General features: G+C 44.9%; 1 protein-coding gene across 2 annotated transcripts in view; it reads right to left on the reverse strand.

Annotated features, from left to right (window-relative positions):
* Positions 1-20,641, reverse strand: part of ZNF654 (zinc finger protein 654) — a 76,980-nt gene that overhangs the window by 26,783 nt on the left and 29,556 nt on the right. For both annotated transcript variants that reach the window (XM_063956302.1, XM_063956303.1), the window contains 4 exons: positions 10,930-11,011; positions 9,810-9,945; positions 7,895-8,097; positions 6,092-6,231 (listed from right to left, as the gene is read on the reverse strand). In XM_063956302.1, the coding sequence (XP_063812372.1) occupies positions 6,092-6,231; positions 7,895-8,097; positions 9,810-9,945; positions 10,930-11,011 (561 nt within the window). The remainder of the gene's footprint in view (positions 1-6,091; positions 6,232-7,894; positions 8,098-9,809; positions 9,946-10,929; positions 11,012-20,641) is intronic.

A 20,641-nucleotide genomic window follows, 5' to 3' on the forward strand; every position in this document is an offset into this window, starting at 1 on the left:
TGGCACTGAAAAAAAAATAAGATTTTACTTACCGATAAATCTATTTCTCGTAGTCCGTAGTGGATGCTGGGGACTCCGTAAGGACCATGGGGATATAGCGGCTCCGCAGGAGACAGGGCACAATAATAAAAGCTTTAGGATCAGGTGGTGTGCACTGGCTCCTCCCCCTATGACCCTCCTCCAAGCCTCAGTTAGGATACTGTGCCCGGACGAGCGTGCATAATAAGGAAGGATATTGAATCCCGGGTAAGACTCATACCAGTCACACCAATTACACCGTACAACCTGTGATCTGAACCCAGTTAACAGTATGATAACAACGAAGGAGCCTCTGACAAGATGGCTCACAACAAGAATAACCCGATTTTTGTAACAATAACTATGTACAAGTATTGCAGACAATCCGCACTTGGGATGGGCGCCCAGGATCCACTACGGACTACGAGAAATAGATTTATCGGTAAGTAAAATCTTATTTTCTCTGACGTCCTAGTGGATGCTGGGGACTCCGTAAGGACCATGGGGATTATACCAAAGCTCCCAAACGGGCGGGAGAGTGCGGATGACCCCGCAGCACCGAATGAGAGACTCCATGTCCTCCTCAGCCAGGGTATCAAATTTGTAGAATTTAGCAAACGTGTTTGCCCCTGACCAAGTAACTGCTCGGCAAAGTTGTAAAGCCGAGACCCCTCGGGCAGTCGCCCAAGATGAGCCCCCTTCCTTTTGGAATGGGCTTTTACAGATTTTGGCTGTGGCAGGCCTGCCACAGAATGTGTAAACTGAATTGTATTACAAATCCAGCGAGCAATCGTCTGCTTAGAAGCAGGAGCACCCATCTTGTTGGGTGCATACAGGCTAAACAGCGAGTCAGATTTTCTGACTCCAGCCGTCCTGGAAACATTTTTCAGGGCCCTGACAACGTCAAGTAACTTGGAGTCCTCCAAGTCCCTAGTACCCGCAGGTACCACAATAGGTTGGTTCATGTGAAAAACAGAAAACACCTTAAGGAGAAATTGAGGACGAGTCCTCAATTCTGCCCTGTCAGAATGAAAAATTAAGTAAGGGCTTTATATATGATAAAGCCGCCAATTCTGACACACGCCTGGCTGAAGCCAGGGCTAATAAAATATCTCAATGGAAGGTGACGATGCTAAGTCCACAGTGGTGAGTGGTTCAAACCAATGTGACTTTAGGAAACTCAAAACAACATTGAGATCCCAAGGTGCCACTGGGGCACAAAATGAGGCTGTATATGCAGTACCCCTTTTACAAACATCTGAACGTCAGGCACTAAAGCCAGTTCTTTCTGGAAGAAATTCGACAGGGCCGAAATTTGAACCTTAATGGACCCTAATTTTAGGCCCATAGACAGTCCTGTTTTCAGGAAATGTAGGAAACGACCCAGTTGGAATTCCTCTGTAGGGGCCTTCTTGGCCTCACACCACGCAACATATCTTCACCAAATGCGGTGAAAATGTTTTGCGGTTACATCCTTCCTGTCTTTGACCAGGGTAGGGATGACTTCATCTGGAATGCCCTTTCAGGATCCGGCGTTCAACCGCCATGCCGTCAAACGCGGCCGCGGTAAGTCTTGGAACAGACAAGGCCCCTGCTGGAGCAGGTCCTTTCTTAAAGGTAGAGGCCACGGGTCTTCCGTGAACATCTCTTGAAGTTTCGGGTACCAAGTCCTTCTTGGCCAATCCGGAACCACGAGTATCGTTCTTACTCATCTCCCTCTTATGATTCTCAGTACTTTTGGTATGAGAGGCATAGGAGGGAACACATACCCTGACTGGTACACCCACAGTGTTACCAGAGCGTCCACCGCTATTGCCTGAGGGTCCCTTGACCTGGCGCAATATCGGTCTAGTTTTTTGTTCAGGCGGGACGCCATCATGTCCACCTTTGGTTTTTCCCAACGGTTTACAATCATGTGGAAGACTTCCCGATGAAGTCCCCACTCTCCCGGGTAGAGGTCATGCCTGCTGAGGAAGTCTGCTTCCCAGTTTTCCACTCCCGGAATGAACACTGCTGAGAGTGTTATCACATGATTTTTCGCCCAGCGAAGAATCCTTGTAGTTTCTGCCATTTCCCTCCTGCTTCTTGTGCCGCCCTGTTTACGTGGGCGACTGCCGTGATGTTGTCCCACTGGATCAATACCGGCTGACCTTGAAGCAGAGGTCTTGCTAAGCTTAGAGCATTGTAAATTGCCCTTAGCTCCAGTATATTTATGTGGAGAGAAGTCTCCAGACTTGATCACACTCTCTGGAAATTTTTTCCTTGTGTGACTGCTCCCCAGCCACTCAGGCTGGCATCCGTGGTCACCAGGACCCAGTCCTGAATGCCGAATCTGCGGCCCTTTCATAGATGAGCACTCTGCAGCCACCGCAGAAGAAACACCCTTGTCCTTGGAGACAGGGTTATCCGCTGATGCATCTGAAGATGCGATCCGGACCATTTTTCCAGCAGATCCCACGGAAAGGTTCTTGCGTGAAATCTACCGAATGGGATCGCTTTGTAAGAAACCACAATTTTTCACAGGATCCTTGTGCAATGATGCACTGATACTTTTCCTGGTTTTAGGAGGTTCCTGACTAGCTCGGATAACTCCCTGGTTTTCTTCTCCGGGAGAAAACATCCTTTTCTGGACTGTGTCCAGAATCATCCCTAGGAACAGTAGACGTGTCGTCGGAAAAAACTGCGATTTTGGAATATTTAGAATCCACTCGTGCTGTCGTAGAACTACTTAAGATAGTGCTACTCCGACCTCCAACTGTGCTCTGGACCTTGCCTTTATCAGGAAAGCGTCCATATTTCTTTTAAGAAGAATCATCATTTCGGCCATTACCTTGGTAAAGACCCGGGGTGCCGTGGACAATCCAAACGGCAGCGTCTGAACTGATAGTGACAGTTCTGTACCACGAACCTGAGGTACCCTTGGTGAGAAGGCAAATTTGGACATGTAGGTAAGCGTCCCTGATATCCAGTGACACCATATCGTCCCCTTCTTCCTGGTTCGCTATCACTACTCTGAGTGACTCCATCTTGATTTGAACGCTTGTATGTAAGTGTTCAAATATTTCAGATCTCACCGAGCCGTCTGGCTTCAGTACCACAATATAGTGTGGAATAATACCCCTTCCCTTGTTGTAGAAGGGGTACTTTGATTATCACCTGCTGGGAATACAGCCTGTGAATTGTTCCCAATACTGCCTCCCTGTCGGAGGGAGACGTTGGTAAAGCAGACTTCAGGAACTTGTGAGGGGGAGACGTCTCGAATTTCCAATGTACACCTGGGATACTACGTGTAGGATCCAGGAGTCCACTTGTGAGTGAGCCCCCTGCGTGCTGAAACTCTTGAGATGACCCCCAACCGCACCTGAGTCCGCTTGTACTGCCCCAGCGTCATGCTGCGGACTTGGCAGAAGCTGTGGAGGGCTTCTGTTCCTGGGAATGGGCTGCCTGCTGCAGTCTTCTTCCCTTTCCTCTACCCCTGGGCAGATATGACTGGCCCTTTTGCCCGCCTGCCCTTATGGGGACGAAAGGACCGAGACTGAAAAGACTGTGTCCTTTTCTGCTGAGATGTGACTTGGGGTAACAAAAGGTGGATTTTTCAGCTGTTGCCATGGCCACCAGGTCCGATGGACCGCCCCTTTATACGGCAATACTTCCATGTGCCGTCTGGAATCTGCATCACCTGACCACTGTCGTGTCTTCGTCTGGCAGATATGGACATCACATTTACTCTTGATGCCAGAATGCAAATATCCCTCTGCGCATCTCGCATATATAGAAATGCATCTATAGTCAATAAAATCTTGTCCCTGTCAAGGGTATCAATATTTTCAGTCAGGAAATCCGACCAAGCCCCCTCAGCGCTGCACATCCAGGCTGAGGCGATTGCTGGTCGTAGTATAACACCAGTATGTGTGTATATACTTTTAGGATATTTTTCAGCTTCCTATCAGCTGGCTCCTTGAGGGCTGCCGTATCTGGAGACGGTAACGCCCCTTGTTTTTATAAGCGTGTGAGCGCCTTATCCACCCTAAGGTGTGTTTCCCAACTCGCCCTAACTTCTGGCGGGAAAGGGTATACCGCCAATAATTTTCTATCGGAGGAAACCCATGTATCATCACACACTTCATTTAATTTATCTGATTCAGGAAAAACTACAAGTAGTTTATTCACACCCTACATAATACCCTTATTTGTGGTACTTGTAGTATCAGAAATATGTAACACCTCCTTCATTGCCCTTAACATGAAACGTGTGGCCCTAAAGGAAAATACGTTTGTTTATTCACCGTCGACACTGGAGTCAGTGTCCGTGTCTGTGTCAACCGACTGAGGTAAATGGGCGTTTTTACAAGCCCCTGACGGTGTCTGAGACGCCTGGACAGGTACTAATTTGTTTGCCGGCCGTCTCATGTCGTCAACCGACCTTGCAGCGTGTTGACATTATCACGTAATTCCTAAATAAGCCATCCATTCCAGTGTCGACTCCCTAGAGAGTGACATCACCAATACAGGCAATTTGCTCCGCCTCCTCACCAACATCGTCCTCCTACATGTCGACACACACGTACCGACACACAGCACACACACAGGGAATGCTCTGATAGAGGACAGGACCCCACTAGCCCTTTGGGGAGACAGAGGGAGAGTTTGCCAGCACACACCAAAAACGCTATAATTATACAGGGACAACCCCTTATACAAGTGTTTTCCCTTATAGCATTTTTATATATGTAATCATATCGCCAAATAAGTGCCCCCCCTCTCTGTTTTAACCCTGTTTCTGTAGTGCAGTGCAGGGGAGAGCCTGGGAGCCTTCCTCACAGCAGAGCTGAGCAGGAAAATGGCGCCGTGTGCTGAGGAGAATAGGCCCCGCCCCCTTTTCGGCGGGCTCTTCTCCCGGAGTTTGTGAGATCTGGCAGGGGTTAAATACATCCATATAGCCTCAAGGGCTATATGTGATGTATTTTAGCCATAAAAAGGTATTATACATTGCTGCCCAGGGCGCCCCCCCCAGCGCCCTGCACCCTCAGTGACAGTTGGTGACTGTTGGTGAAGTGTGCTGACAACAATGGCGCACAGCTGCAGTGCTGTGCGCTACCTTATGAAGACTGAAAGTCTTCTGCCGCCTGTTTCTGGACCTCTTCAACTTCGGCATCTGCAAGGGGGGTCGGCGGCACGGCTCCGGGACGAACCCCAGGGTGAGACCTGTGTTCCGACTCCCTCTGGAGCTAATGGTGTCCAGTAGCCTAAGAAGCAAATCCATCCTGCACACAGGTGAGTTTACTTCTCTCCCCTAAGTCCCTCGTTATAGTGAGCCTGTTGCCAGCAGGTCTCACTGAAAGAAAAAAACCTAACTTAAACTTTTATTCTAAGCAGCTCAGGAGAGCCACCTAGATTGCACCCTTCTCGGCCGGGCACAAAAATCTAACTGAGGCTTGGAGGAGGGTCATAGGGGGAGGAGCCAGTGCACACCACCTGATCCTAAAGCTTTTATTATTGTGCCCTGTCTCCTGCGGAGCCGCTATATCCCCATGGTCCTTACGGAGTCCCCAGCATCCACTAGGACGTCAGAGAAACAGCTAATGAGTTTCAAGTGTAAGGACTCATTTATCATGCCATAATAAACAACTGTAGCCCCACACACTCACTGTTTGGTTGTTAACAATTCCCATATGCAACACTTGTATATCTGTGTGCGACTGAATCTGCATACGAAAAGCTACAATGCAGCAGCTGTGGCTTTTTCCCATACTTAGTTCTGTTGTGCTTCATATACAGACTCAGTCGCGCAGAGACATACAAGTGTTGCATATCAAATTAATCAGCACAGTCTCCTGATGCATTTTCGGTAAAAATGGATGCCTGGCGCTAATGGAGTTGCACAGTACCTGTCAGCTCACTTGCAACACACATATCAAGCTGCGTACGTGTATGAGAACACATCTTTAAGTAACAGATTATAGCAACTAGCCATTCCTTGTCACCTCCTATAATGCGGCTTAGCAATAAGGCATAAGAAGCTGTATTTTAAAGTAAATTTACTATTTTATTTTATTTATTTTTAGACACTTACCAAACACAATACATTTTCCCAGTCTGTAACTGTGTTATGAGAAAAGCCTCACTGAGCTGCAGCGCCAAAGCCGTTTTTCCTTCTTTTTCAATATCGCAAATAATTTTCACTCCATCGCAGCAATCTATTCTGAGCACATGCTGCAACAGTGGGAAGAACAGAATTAGACAAGGCTATGAAAAGAGTAGGAAGATATCTGAATTATGCCAGCAGATGCTAGTAAATATTTAGCATTTAAAGATCTTTACTTATATAAACTTTTCTTATCTAAACAAAACAGGGCTGCTTTTCTGTACAATCACATCAGCGTACAATTGACGCACATACATTGCAATCGATTTAAGACAAACACACAAAACTGCACTTCGGTTTTTTTTTTTATCTAGCCAAGTGGAAACACAATTTCAACGAGTATGCAAACATAAGAAAATTAGATTGCAATGCGTGTTGCATCAACGTAGAAGCAGATGGTCATTTAAAAGGCCAAGCTTTATTAAAATATAATAAAAAGGGGTGTGGTATAACAGACAGTGTCTAGTTAGACAGTCAAAAGGTCGACATAAAAAAGGTAGACAACTTTTTTTTTTTGCATTTTTGGGGTTTGTGTGGATAGTTTTGTCATCTGGGACCCCCAATTTACACAAGGCTTATAACCACCTCTATGCCGACATGGATAGAGAAGGTATGAAAAAGTCCAAAAACATGTAAAATTACTCCTGTGTCTACCTTTTTTATGTCGACCATTTTCATGTCGACCTTTTGACCCTGTTGACATTTTGTACCGTCTACCTTTTTCACGTTGACCTTTTGACCCTGTCGACCTAATGTCTGTCTAACATATGGTGTCTATCTATTGATTGTCTAACTAGAAAAGATGGAGAAAGATGGAGAATAGTCCAGAGGAGATCCCTCTAGCTAGCCAGACATTGGGCGGTATCCTATTAGCAGCAGTGAGTTACCGCAGCTAAAGGACTCTCATGGGGCTATCCATTTAGCCTCGTAAGCAGACACTTATCGGGGATGAGGCACGCGAAGCAGAAACCCCGATAAGCACCCCAGGAGACCCGCTATCGGACGTGGACACATAGTTATAGGGCTAATCTGGCATTTGCCACTGGAGGGTCGGGGCTACATACCCAGTAGCTGGTAAAGGATACTACAGAGTTGAAGACATGTCCAAGACCAGCAGCACCCATACACATTTCAGGGAACCCAGGGTACTCTCTATTTGGATTACTGTGCGTGTGTCACAGGGAAAGTTTAAGAACCCATTTAGTAGTATTCTGAAACAAATATAAATGGGAGAAACTACTGCTACTGTTGGAGGGCACCACTAACAGGTTTATGTTCCAGTTCTCGCCACATCTTTGTACATAAAGGAGTTATATTATCGGTGGCCCCAATGATATCAAACACATACGTTGCCATAAGGTCATGCTCCTAATTAAAACGTTGTGAGAGGATTATCAAATATGAATTAGACTCACAAATGGGGTCAGAGGCAATAAAAGTATTATGGAGCAGAGATACCAAAGCAACAAGACAGCAAGCAGACTTGCTAGCGCCACCATAGAAACTCCATAAAGTCCTACAACAAGAATTGTATTATTCTTTTATTGCCTAATATTCATCTTACACAACCACAAATGGAAAAAAAAAAAAAGTTTATTATAAGGTCTTTAATAATAAATAATAATAATAATAACAAGTGTTGGCATTAATTTATTTGCTACCCTGGTATGCTCTAACACATTATGAGAGAAAAATGAACTCTATTAAGAGACAAAAAAGTAAGTATCAAACCTCAGAGAGCAGCCTGTCAGTTAAGCGAGTCATATACAGACATGTAAAATAGGCCTGATGGTAATACAGATTTCTACCGATTTCAGGATGACTTAGGCAAGTTGTTATTAGAGCCACGGCTTCCGAAATGCGTTCACAGGCGATGAGGTATCTAACGCGCAATTCGAAGAACAGCTGATTCTCAGACCTCAAGTATTTATCAACTAGAAGAAAAAATTGTTAAATCAAATTAGTGCATCTCCTGGTTATTTCTGAAAATTCTAAATTTACATCTCTGCAATATACTGTACTAGACCAGATGTTCAATAGAAACATAACAGATTAAACATTTATATACAGGAAAGCATCTTCTATGCTGGACTAACTATTAGAAGGTCTAATATATTAACACACAAATACTCCATATAGCATTCTTCAATAAAACGACTCAAAATTCACACAGAAGTAAAAATTAAATCTGCAAGTATACCAAATAACATTGTGTAATTCTCTATATTCAGGACAAATTATGTATTAGGTGAAATCATAAAGCGAACTGCATAAACACCTCTTGCAGAAACACAATTAAAACGATAAACATTTAAAAAATAATAATAATATTTAAACCCTACCAAATGACTCGCATACATTTGCACTAGATTTAGTGGGCAAGCTTGTTGTAAATATTAACATTAATCTTTCCCTTTGTTACAATACTTTATACACCCTTAATGCAGTAAGCAGGAACCGCTGGCTGTACAATAATGCAGAGTTCTAGCAAAACTGTCACCAATACTAATGTATTTTCTTTTTGTACTTCCAATGGAGTTGGAAACGTTTACAGCAGTGTCCAGTCATGAACAACCCCACATACAGCTATAACTGACAGATCTAAAGCCATAGAACTTCCTAGAGGAGGGGTCAGCTTTCCCGTCATACCCCTTTCACACCAAAATCCTGAGTCCGATTCAGGATAATGGGAGTAATTCCAAGTTGATCGCAGCATGATTTTTTTTTAGCAGTTGGGCAAAACCATGTGCATTGCAGGGGAGGCAGAAATAACATGTGCAGAGAGAGTTAGATTTGGGTAGGTTATATTGTTTCTGTGCAGGGTAAATACTGGCTGCTTTATTTTTACACTGCAAATTAGATTGCAGATTGAACACACCACACCCAAATCTAACTCTCTCTGCACATGTTAAATCTGCCTCCCCTGCAGTGCACATGGTTTTACCCAACTGCTAAAAAAAATCCTGCTGCGATCAACTTGGAATTACCCCCAATGAACACCGTTTCAATCCACGTTGAGACCCTTGCACACAGAGGCAAGGACCTGGGAATAAGTCAGGTCGTATGTCGGTGTGAATGGGTTAACCCGGGTTATGTGTTCCAGGTCTGCGAACCTGGTTATGGCCAGAGTTTTTGCCTGCTGTCTGAAAGGGTGTTCTCAGGTTATGCTAAAAGTAGTTCGTTGAGCACTTTTTAAACATAACCTGGGTCAAGTAACCAGAGTCCTCAGTTTCACATCGCAGCATATCCGGATCGGGCCAAAGAATCGCCCTCACCCATAACCTGGGTTGACCCTGTCACGCCAACACACCACCTGGGTTTACTTTGCTTTTTCCCATGCGTGTGAAAGCGGTATCATAAGGTTTAATCTGTTATACATCATAAATGTGACGACGACTACTACTACTGCAAGTAATAGAGCTTACCTGCGTCATCAACACTGGGGGTTCATTAATAATCCCATTTTTGCTTACAGAACCTGCTATATTAGATCCTGTGGTAAAAGCACTGATAGCGGGTTTACAAAGCCGCTATTTAGTAAATAGTCCCATACAATGGATTAATGGCAGCTAAATTGCCAGTCTAGATTTCTCATGGTATATAAATGAAACAGAGACTTTCTTTGGTCTAAAAGGAAAACACTTACCAATATCTTGAGGTTCTGATTTTCCCTTGAGTATAGCTTGTAATACTAGATTCTCCCAAGGGCCTCCATCCTTAATAACACAAGTAACCAACCGTAGGTCTATGTTGTCATAGCGGATTAAGAGGTCATGGCATTCCTGAAAAATTATATTATGGTCAATGAATGCGCCTGTCTTGGCCCACTGTAAATGTAACTGTGTAATAGGACACTGGTTAAACTTCACGTTCAATTAATTTTTATGGTTAGCGTTTTATTATTTCTTTTTTTAGACATTGCATAATTAACAATTATTTTTACTCCAGTGTGTGCGCGCGCGCAAACAGGATAAAAATTTAAGTTGTCCCTGAAAAAGATCCTAATTCTAACTGCTCCCCTCTAATCATATTTAAATGCAAGTCCAAAATGCAGACAATAAAGAGACACAAACATATGAAATGTCCAGATTTACTAAGAGGCAGCATTTGCAATCACTACATGGCAAATTTCACACATAGGGACCCATTTAGCAACGAGTTATAGCCATTTAAAACTTGTTGCATATGATAAATGGTGCTCCAGCTAATCAGCTCCTAACTGTCATGTGTTTGAAAAATGACAGTTGGGAGCAGATTAGCTGGAGCACCATTTGTCGTATTAACAAGTTATAAATAGTTAAAACTCGATAAATGGGCGTCACAATAATAGTGCTGCTTTTCAAGGTCAATCGCATTGAATAGCAGTGGCTGCTTGGAAAGGGATCCGCGGTCAGTTCACGATGCTAGCAGCCGGAACTCCGACACAAGTCACAAGACAAACGCCGTGATCCCAACATCGTTCACAATGCCGGCGCTGGAATCCCGACTGCTCCCGTATGCTGGGGAGGGTTAGGCTGCGATAAGGGGAGGGTTAGGGTTAAGCTGCAGGGAGGGAGGGTTAAGGTTTGGGGGGTAGAGCATACTTACCTAGTAGGTGTCAGGATTCTGCACATCGGGATGCCGCTGACTGTATTATGACCCCCCGCAACCCAAAACCCCCTTAGTAAATCTAGCCCTTAGTCAACATGTGAATTTCTCCCTGGATAATATTGTCAGAACTAGCTATGCAAAATCTGTATATTGATAATAAAAGCAGCAAAGAGTACCTGAACAGAGCCAAGAATGTCTTTTAAAGGGGCTTCGTAGAATTCATCCTTTCCAAAAAACAGCAGCAACTCAAACAGACTCCTGGAACAAAACAGCCATGCATTATCCCACACAATCAGTATATCTGAGCAGGCTTACACATAATGGCCCTCATTCCGAGTTGTTCGCTCGGTATTTTTCATCGCATCGCAATGAAAATCCGCTTAGTACGCATGCGCAATGTTCGCACTGCGACTGCGCCAAGTAACTTTGCTATGTAGAAAGTAATTTTACTCACGGCTTTTTCATCGCTCCGGCGATCGTAATGTGATTGACAGGAAATGGGTGTTACTGGGCGGAAACACGGCGTTTCAGGGGCGTGTGGCTGAAAACGCTACCGTTTCCGGAAAAAACGCAGGAGTGGCCGGAGAAACGGTGGGAGTGCCTGGGCGAACGCTGGGTGTGTTTGTGACGTCAACCAGGAACGACAAGCACTGAACTGATCGCACAGGCAGAGTAAGTCTGGAGCTACTCTGAAACTGCTAAGTAGTTAGTAATCGCAATATTGCGAATACATCGGTCGCAATTTTAAGAAGCTAAGATTCACTCCCAGTAGGCGGCGGCTTAGCGTGTGTAACTCTGCTAAATTCGCCTTGCGACCGATCAACTCGGAATGAGGGCCAATATGAGGCCCTTGTTCATCTCACAATAATGATCAACCGCTTTCACATATCTGGTTATGAAATACTAACAGTGCAAAATGACTATACTGTGTCAGACCTGGCAATCTCATGCAAACCAGACGATAATATTCATACTATTTATACAATGTTATCAGATTAACAAAACGTTCATTTAGAGACTCTTCAATAACTGAAATGAAGCCCCCACTAAGAATTCAGCTATGTCTATAAGGAAGAGCGGTTGTATGTTGGGTATCATGTTCTTCTCTGACATTAGAGCCTATCTTTGGCACCAAGGCACTAAATAATACATCTCACAGGATGTCTTTTGTGACGTTCAGAGTTCCTACTGACAGTGGCCGTTGGACTGCAGTGTGGTACAGGAGTGAGAGAACACTGGAGACCTGAACATACCCTAATGACTCTAGGCATGCAGCAGATGGTGTGGAATGATTGGATGACTGCTGCACCTGTCTGATCAGGGGCCACATACAAATTCTCATTCCATTCTCTGCAGACACCTAGTTCTCTGTGTGTTTCACTCCAATGTAGCTAGTTGAAGTCTTCATCTGCATCCTATACTGTTAACGATTTCCCATTGTATCGTCACAGCAGTAACAGTTTGCTATTGAGGAAGTCTCCTCAAGTGAGTAAGCTGCATGAAGGACGAATACACAGTCAAAAACAATATTGATAAAGAATACTACTCCCTAATCATTGCCATTAATATAAGCCACATAGCTTGTCCTCCCCATCATACTCTGAGGGGATGTTCATAACTGTAGAAGTACACCAACAAGTCACAGATCATCTATACTTTTGCTAGTGTCACTTAAAAAACAGGATTTTAATACCTACCGGTAAATCCTTTTCTCCTAGTCCGTAGAGGATGCTGGGGTCCACTTCAGTACCATGGGGTATAGACTGTTCCGCAGGCGCCATGGGTACTTTAAGACTTTTTCAGAGTGTGTACTGGCTCCTCCCTCTATGCCCCTCCTCCAGACCTCAGTATAGGAACTGTGCCCAGGGAGACGGACATTTCGAGAAAAGGATTTACTTTTAAGTTACTGGTGAGATTCATACCAGCTCACACTTCAACCATGCTGCACACATGGCATTCAACAAAACACATGCCAACGGCATGAACATTAAAGCAACCATGCTGCAAACATTTTTAATAAAATAACAACTGCAGGTAAAGTACGCATTGCGCCGGGTGCCCAGCATCCTCTACGGACTAGGAGAAAAGGATTTACCGGTAGGTATTAAAATCCTGTTTTCTCATACGTCCTAGAGGATGCTGGGGTCCACTTCAGTACCATGGGGTTATACCAAAGCTCCAGTACGGGCGGGAGAGTGCGGATGACCCTGCAGCACCGATTGACCAAATTGTAGGTCCTCATCGGCCAAGGTGTCAAACTTGTAAAACTTAGCAAACGTGTTTGCCCCTGACCAAGTAGCTGCTCGACAAAGTTGCAATGCCGAGAAACCCCCGGGCAGCCGCCCAGGATGAGCCCACCTTTCTAGTAGAATGGGCAGTCACCGAATTCGGTATCGGCAATCCTGCCGTAGAATGAGCGTGCTGAATCGTACCTCTGATCCAGCGCGCAATAGTCTGCGTAGAAGCAGGACACCCAATCTTGTTGGGAGCATACAGGACAAACAGAGCCTCTGTTTTCCGTATCTGAGCCGTTATTGCGACATAGATTTTCAAAGCCCTGACCACATCCAGAGACTTTGAAGCAGCGATGGTGTCAGTAGCCATGGCACTACAATAGGTTGGTTTATATGGAAAGAAGAAACCACCTGTGGAAGAAATTGCTGACGAGTTCTTAATTCAGCCCTATCTTCATGGAAAACCAAGTAAGGGCTCTTGTGAGACAAGGCCCCTCATTCAGACACCCTTCTTGCGGATGCCAAGGCAAACAGCATGACCACTTTCCAAGTGAGAAATTTCAACTCTATCTCCTGGAGAGGTTCAAACCAATCCGATTGAAGGAATCGCAACACCACGTTAAGATCCTATGGTGCCACAGGAGGCACAAATGGAGGTTGGATGTGTAGCACCCCTTTCACGAAGGTCTGAACTTCTGGAAGGGAGGCCAATTGTTTCTGAAAGAAAACAGACAAAGCCGAAATCTGGACCTTGATTGAACCCAATCTTAGGCCCGCATCCACACCCGCCTGGAGAAAATGGAAAAAACGTCCTAAAACTCTTCCGTTGGAGCCTTCTTGGTTTCACACCCAGACACATATTTTCTCCAAATACGGTGGTAATGTTTAGACGTTACTCCTTTCCTGGCTTGAATAAGAGTGGGAATGACTTCTTTGGGAATACCCTTTTGGGCTAGGATTCGGCGCTCAACAGCCATGCCGTCAAACATAGCCACGGTAAAGAAAAAGTGTAAACTGGCGCTAGGTGTTTCCCCAATAATAAAAACTGTGGATTGATTTCAATAAAATAACATGTAATTTATTAATTACTTAACTAGACATAACATGCTAAAAAACAGGAATAAATTCCAATGAACACAAATAGTTAGGGCATTGATGGAGCTCAAAAATTTTTTTTCAATGATGGCTGCTAGTGAGTGTCCACAAAGGATCCCGGACTGAAATGATAAGCAGAGTTCCCTGGGGAGAAGAAATGCAATCAGCTGGTGTTACCCTTTTTGATGGAGGCTTCCAGAAAGTTGCAATTGTCAGCAGGCAAGCTGTGCTGTTGATGTGAATACTGGGTCCCTCCAATCGGTGCTGTATAAGGTCAATCCCACACAGGAAACTTTTCAAAGTAGTTTGTTCAAAAGTCCATATCTGGATCCATTTGAAGAGCAGGACACTGATGTAGTAGCAGCATACACACTAGTGTGTATGCTGCTACTACATCAGTGTCCTGCTCTTCAAATGGATCCAGATATGGACTTTTGAACAAACTACTTTGAAAAGTTTCCTGTGTGGGATTGACCTTATACAGCACCGATTGGAGGGACCCAGTATTCACATCAACAGCACAGCTTGCCTGCTGACAATTGCAACTTTCTGGAAGCCTCCATCAAAAAGGGTAACACCAGCTGATTGCATTTCTTCTCCCCAGGGAACTCTGCTTATCATTTCAGTCCGGGATCCTTTGTGGACACTCACTAGCAGCCATCATTGAAAAAAAATTTTTGAGCTCCATCAATGCCCTAACTATTTGTGTTCATTGGAATTTATTCCTGTTTTTTAGCATGTTATGTCTAGTTAAGTAATTAATAAATTACATGTTATTTTATTGAAATCAATCCACAGTTTTTATTATTGGGGAAACACCTAGCGCCAGTTTACACTTTTTCTTTGCAATTTTTATTGGGACTGACAATCCCTACTGGCAGCTGTGACAGCGCGTCTGGGCCTGTTCCTTTGTTTTAGCCACGGTAAGTCTTGATACACGCACGGCACCTGCTGCAGCAGGTCCTCGCGGAGAGGAAGAGGCCGAGGATCGTCTATGATCAACTCTTGAAGATCTGGATACCAAGCCCTCCTTGGCCAGTTTGGGACAATGAGGATCGCTCGAACTCCTGTTCTCCTTATGATTTTGAGAACTTTTGGTATCCGTGGAAGTGGAGGGAAGACATATACCGACAGAAACACCCACTGGGTCACTAGTGCATCCACTGCTATTGCTTGAGGGTCTCTCGAGCTGGAACGATATCTCCGAAGCTTCTTGTTGCGACGAGACGCCATCATGTCTATTTGAGGAATTCCCCAAAGACCTGTCAACTCTGCGAAAACTTATTGGTGGAGGCCCCATTCTCCTGGATGGAGATTGTGTCTGCTGAGGAAGTCTGTTTCCCAGTTGTCCACTCCCGGAATGAAAATTGCCGACAGAGCTTTTGCATGTCTTTCTGCCCAGAGGAGGTCTTGGACACCTCTGTCATTGCCGATCTGCTTTTCGTTCCGCCCTGACGGTTTATGTACGCGACTACTGTTACACTGTCGACTGGATCTGTACGGGTTGATCTTGAAGAAGATGTACCGGTTGTGGAAGGCCGTTGTAAATGGCTCTCAACTCCAGAATGTTTATGTGAAGACAAGTTTCTTGACTTGACCATCTTCCTTGGAAGCTCTCCCCCTGTGTGACTGCTCCCCAGCCTCAGAGACTTGCATCCGTGGTCACCAGGATCCAGTCTTGAATCCTGAACCTGCGCTCCCCTAGGTGGTGAGAACTGTGTAGCCACCACAGGAGTGAAATTCTGGCTTTGGATGACAGGATTATCCACTGATGCATGTGTAGATGGGATCTGGACCACTCGTCCAATAGGTCCCTCTGGAATACTCTGGCATGGAATCAGCTAAACTGTATGGCCTGGTAGGCCGCTACCATCTTTAACAACAACCGAATGCATTGATGAATCGACACTTGTTGGTTTCAGAATTTGTTTGACCATTTTCTGAATTTCCAGAGCCTTTTCTACTTGAAGAAAAACCCTCTGTACTTCCGTGTCCAGTATCATCCCGAGAAAGGACAATCTTGTTGTCGGTTCCAATTGTGACTTTGGAAAATTTATAATCCGTGATGTTGGGAGTACCGTCAGGGAGAGTGCAATGTTCTGCATCAACTTTTCCCTGGACCTCGCTTTTATCAGGAGATCGTCCAGGTAAGGAATTATATTGACTCCTTGCTGTCGGAGGACAACCATCTCCGCCATCACCTTGGTGAATACCCTCGGTGCCGTGGAGAGTCCAAACGGCAACGTCTGAAACTGGTAATGGCAATCTCAGATAAGCTTGATGCGGAGGATAAATGGGAACATGTAAGTAGGCATCTTTATGTCTACTGACACCATGAATTCCCCCTCCTCCAGACTGGAAATCACTGCCCTCAGAGATTCCATCTTGAACTTGAACCTTTGCAGGTAGAGATTCAGATTTTTCAGGTTTAGAATTGGTCTGAGCTAGCCGTCCGGCTTCGGAACTACAACTAGGCTTGAATAAAACCCTTCTCCTTGTTGTGACAAGGGAACCAGGACAAAAACTTGATCCTGACACAATTTTTGTATTGCTGCTGCTACCACTTCCCTGTCCGGAACAGAAGCTGGTAAGGCCGATTTGAAAAACCTGCATGGGGCGACGTCTTGAAACTCCAGTTTGTACCCTTGGGACACTATTTGTACGACCCACGGGTCTAGGCCAGATTGAACCCAGAAGTGACTGAAAAGTTTCCGACGTGCCCTCACCTGAGCGAACTCCCGCAAGGGAGCCCCAGCGTCATGCTGCGGGTTTGGCAGAAGCAGAGGATGATTTCTGCTCCTGTGATCCCGGAGACACTGTGGGCTTTTTTCCTTTTCCCCTTCCACTACCCGCAAAGAAAGGGGAACCTTTACCTTTTTTGTATCTATTAGGCCGAAAGGACTGCATCTGAGAGTGATGCGTCTTTCGCCGGTGCAGGAGCATAAGGCAAGAATGTCGACTTACCTGCGGTAGCCGCAGACACTAAAGCATCCAGCCCATCTCCAAACAAGGCCTCCCCTTTGTACGGGAGAGCCTCCATATTTCTTTTGGAATCTGCGTCAGCATTCCATTGGCGAATCCACAACGCCCTCCGTGCTGAGATTGCCATTGTAGCGGCTTTTGAACCCAAGAGACCAATATCTTTCATGGCTTCTAGCATATACGCAGCAGCGTCTTTTATATGACCTAAAGTTAGGAGTATCTCGTCTCTATCTATTGTGTCAATTTCTGATGACAAGTTTTCTGACCACTTTTCAATAGCACTACTCACCCACGACCAGGCAATGGTAGGCCTGAGTAATGTCCCATTAGCCACATAAATAGTTTTCAACGTATTCTCTAACTTGCGGTCAGCCGGCTTTTAGTGAAGCCGTCCCAGGTGCAGGGAGAATCACCTTTTTTGTTAACCGTGACAGGGCACTGTCTAAAACAGGGGGTGACGCCCACCTTTTCCTGTCCTCTGCAGGGAAAGGGTACGCTACCTGAATTCTTTTAGGAATCTGAAACTTCTTTTCAGGATTTGCCCAGACTCCCTCAAATAAACTGTTCAGTTCATGAGATGGAGGAAAAGTTACATTAAGTTTCTTTTCTTTATAAAAGTAAGCCTTCTCCTGAGGCTCCGTAACTTCTAAGACCACCTTTATAGCCAGAATCATGTATTGAATTTTTTTTTGCTAATTTTGGATCTATTCCCCTGGAGTCACTAGTGTCGACATAGGAATCAGAGTCCGTGTCGGTATCAGTATGTACTATTTCTGCAAATTACCTTATATGTGACCCAGAGGGATCCCCTGTGGATGAAAAAACAGAACCACTAAAAATCACATCTTCCACGGATTTTCTCCAGGTTTCTGCATGAGACCAAGACTTATCCAATCTCTTACTGACATGATTCACACTATAACGTAATTCTTTCACCCATTCAGACTCATGGTGTGCCGGCAGCGCCACCACATTACAACTCTGTGTCCCTAAAATGGCTCCCTCAGGGGAAGAGCTCCCTGCCTCAGACATGTCACACACATGCACAATCACTCTACAGACACTCCGGGACTTATAGGGGACAGACCCACAGTAAATCTGTCAAAAGGACACAGAAAGGACTTGCCAGCTCACAACTCAGCGCCAATGTAAAAAAATTGCTGTGTATCTACAAAGACCTTTAGCACTATTATATGCCAATTTGAGCACCACTTTTCACTCTGCCCCCCTTAATATACACCCTGATACTTGATTCAGATGTGGAGGAGGGCCAGCGTGTCAGCTCCCTGCAGCTTGCCTGGAGAAAATGGCGCTGAGCAGCGCTGGCTGACTGAGGAGGAAGCCCCGCACCCTGCAATGGCGCGTTTCCCCTCAGAAAACATGAGGTAATATATATACTGGCGGGGGTGTAGGATTGTGCCACGGCCCAATATGCTACCTGTTTGTCAGTCAGAGTAGGTTTTCATGCTGCCCAGGCCCGCCCCCCCCCACCTTGGTATGCGCTGTGTATGGATAGCATGTCGGCGCAGCGTTCCCGCTCGCTGCGCGGTACCTTGAGCAGTCATGATGACCGGAGGTCCCTTTTGCAGATCTCCGGTAATAATACTCACGCGTCTTCTGACTTCTGGTTCAGTATGGGGGGTGACGGCGTGCTGTGGGAGTGAGCCCATAGCCGCAGCTAGTGTTCAGTACCCTTCAGGAGCTAATGGTGTCCTGTCAGCAAGAAGCAGAGCCATGAAACTATTCAGGAAGTTGGTTCCTACTTCTTCCTCCATAGTCCCACGAAGCAGGGAGACTGTTGCCAGCAGTCTCCCCGAAAATAAAAAACCTAACATAAGTCTTTTAGTGAAACTCAGTAGAGCTCCACTAGAATGCGACCAGTCTGCCTGGGCACATTTTCTAAACTGAGGTCTGGAGGAGGGGCATAGAGGGAGGAGCCAATTCATACTCTGAAAAAGTCTTAAAGTGCCCATGGCTCCTGCGGAACAGTCTATACCCCATGGTACTGAAGTGGACCCGAGCATCCTCTAGGACAGGCATTCCCAACCACGGTCCTCAAGGCACACTAACAGTGCAGGTTTTAGTGATATCCAGGCTTCAGCACAGGTGACTTCATTAGTAGCTCAGGTATTTTGATTTAACCATCTGTGCTGCAGCCTGGATATCACTAAAACCTGCACTGTTGGTATGCCTTGAGGACCGTGGTTGGGAATGCCTGCTCTAGGACGTATGAGAAAACCAACAATTACATATACACACAAAATATATATATATATATATATATATACATACACACACACACACACACACACACACATATATACACACAATATTAAAAAATGCAAAGTGAAAGAACAGAAGAGAAATTGAAATCAAATTAAAAAAAATTGGTGTGACCACCCTTTGTTCATCTTTGCGCTAAAGATATTTATTAACGACATTGGCCGTAGGTTTGGGGTCATTGTACAGCTGCACAATAAATTTGGAGCCAATCAGATGCCTCTCTGATGATATTGCATGATGGATAAGTACCTGCCTGTATTTCTCAGCATTTAAGACAACACTAATCCTGACCAAATCTCCAACTCCATTTGGTGAAATGCAGCACCAAACTTGCAAGGAACCTCCACCATGCTTCACTGTTGCCTGCAGATACTCATTGTACCGCTCTCCAGCCCTTCGGAGAACAAACTGCCTTCTGTTACAGCCAAATATTAAACATTTTGACTCATCAGTCCAGAGCACCTGCTGCCTATGTTTTCATCCATAGTTGAGTCGCTTGGACTTGTTTCCACGTTGGAGGTATGGTTTTTTTTGGCCGCAATTCTTCCATGAATACCTCTTTTGGCCAGACTTCTCTGAACAGTAGATGGGTGTACATGGGTCCCACTGGTTTCTGCCAGTTCTGAGCTGATGCCACCGCTGGACATTATTTGATTTTTAAGTAAGCATGTTATTTCATTTGATGCAAGAAGTTTCCGCAGCCGACCACTGAATCTACAGTCCTCAACTTTGCCCGTCTCTTTGTGCTTTAATGCTCAGAAATAGATACTTATCCATCATGCAATAACATCTGGGAGGTGTCTAGTTAGCTCCACATTTATTATGCAGCAGGACAACGACCCTAAACATACAGCCAATGACATTAATAACTATCTTCAGCGTAAAGAAGAACAAGGAGTCCTGGAAGTGATGATATAGCCCCCAGAGCCCTGATCTAAAAATCGAGTCTGTTTGGGATTACATGAAGAGAAAGAAGGATTTCAGCAAGCCTACATCCACAGAATATCTGTTGTTAGATTTCAAAAATGTTTGGAACAATCTCCTTGCTGAGTTCTTTCAAAAACTGTGCAACTCTACCTAGAAGAATTGATGCAGTTTTGAAGGCAAAGGGAGGACACGCCAAATGTTGATTTGATTTCTCTTCTGTTCATTCACTTTAATCAATTAACAAAATGCAAACTATTTTTTTTTAAGCATTCTTACTTTACAGCATTTTTCCCACACCTGCCTAAACTTTTGCACAGTACTGTAAATATACAAATTCCCTTCACACACAGTAACTGCCAGATCTAAA

Source organism: Pseudophryne corroboree, chromosome 2 (assembly GCF_028390025.1).
Source record: "Pseudophryne corroboree isolate aPseCor3 chromosome 2, aPseCor3.hap2, whole genome shotgun sequence".
Classification (NCBI taxonomy): domain Eukaryota; kingdom Metazoa; phylum Chordata; class Amphibia; order Anura; family Myobatrachidae; genus Pseudophryne; species Pseudophryne corroboree.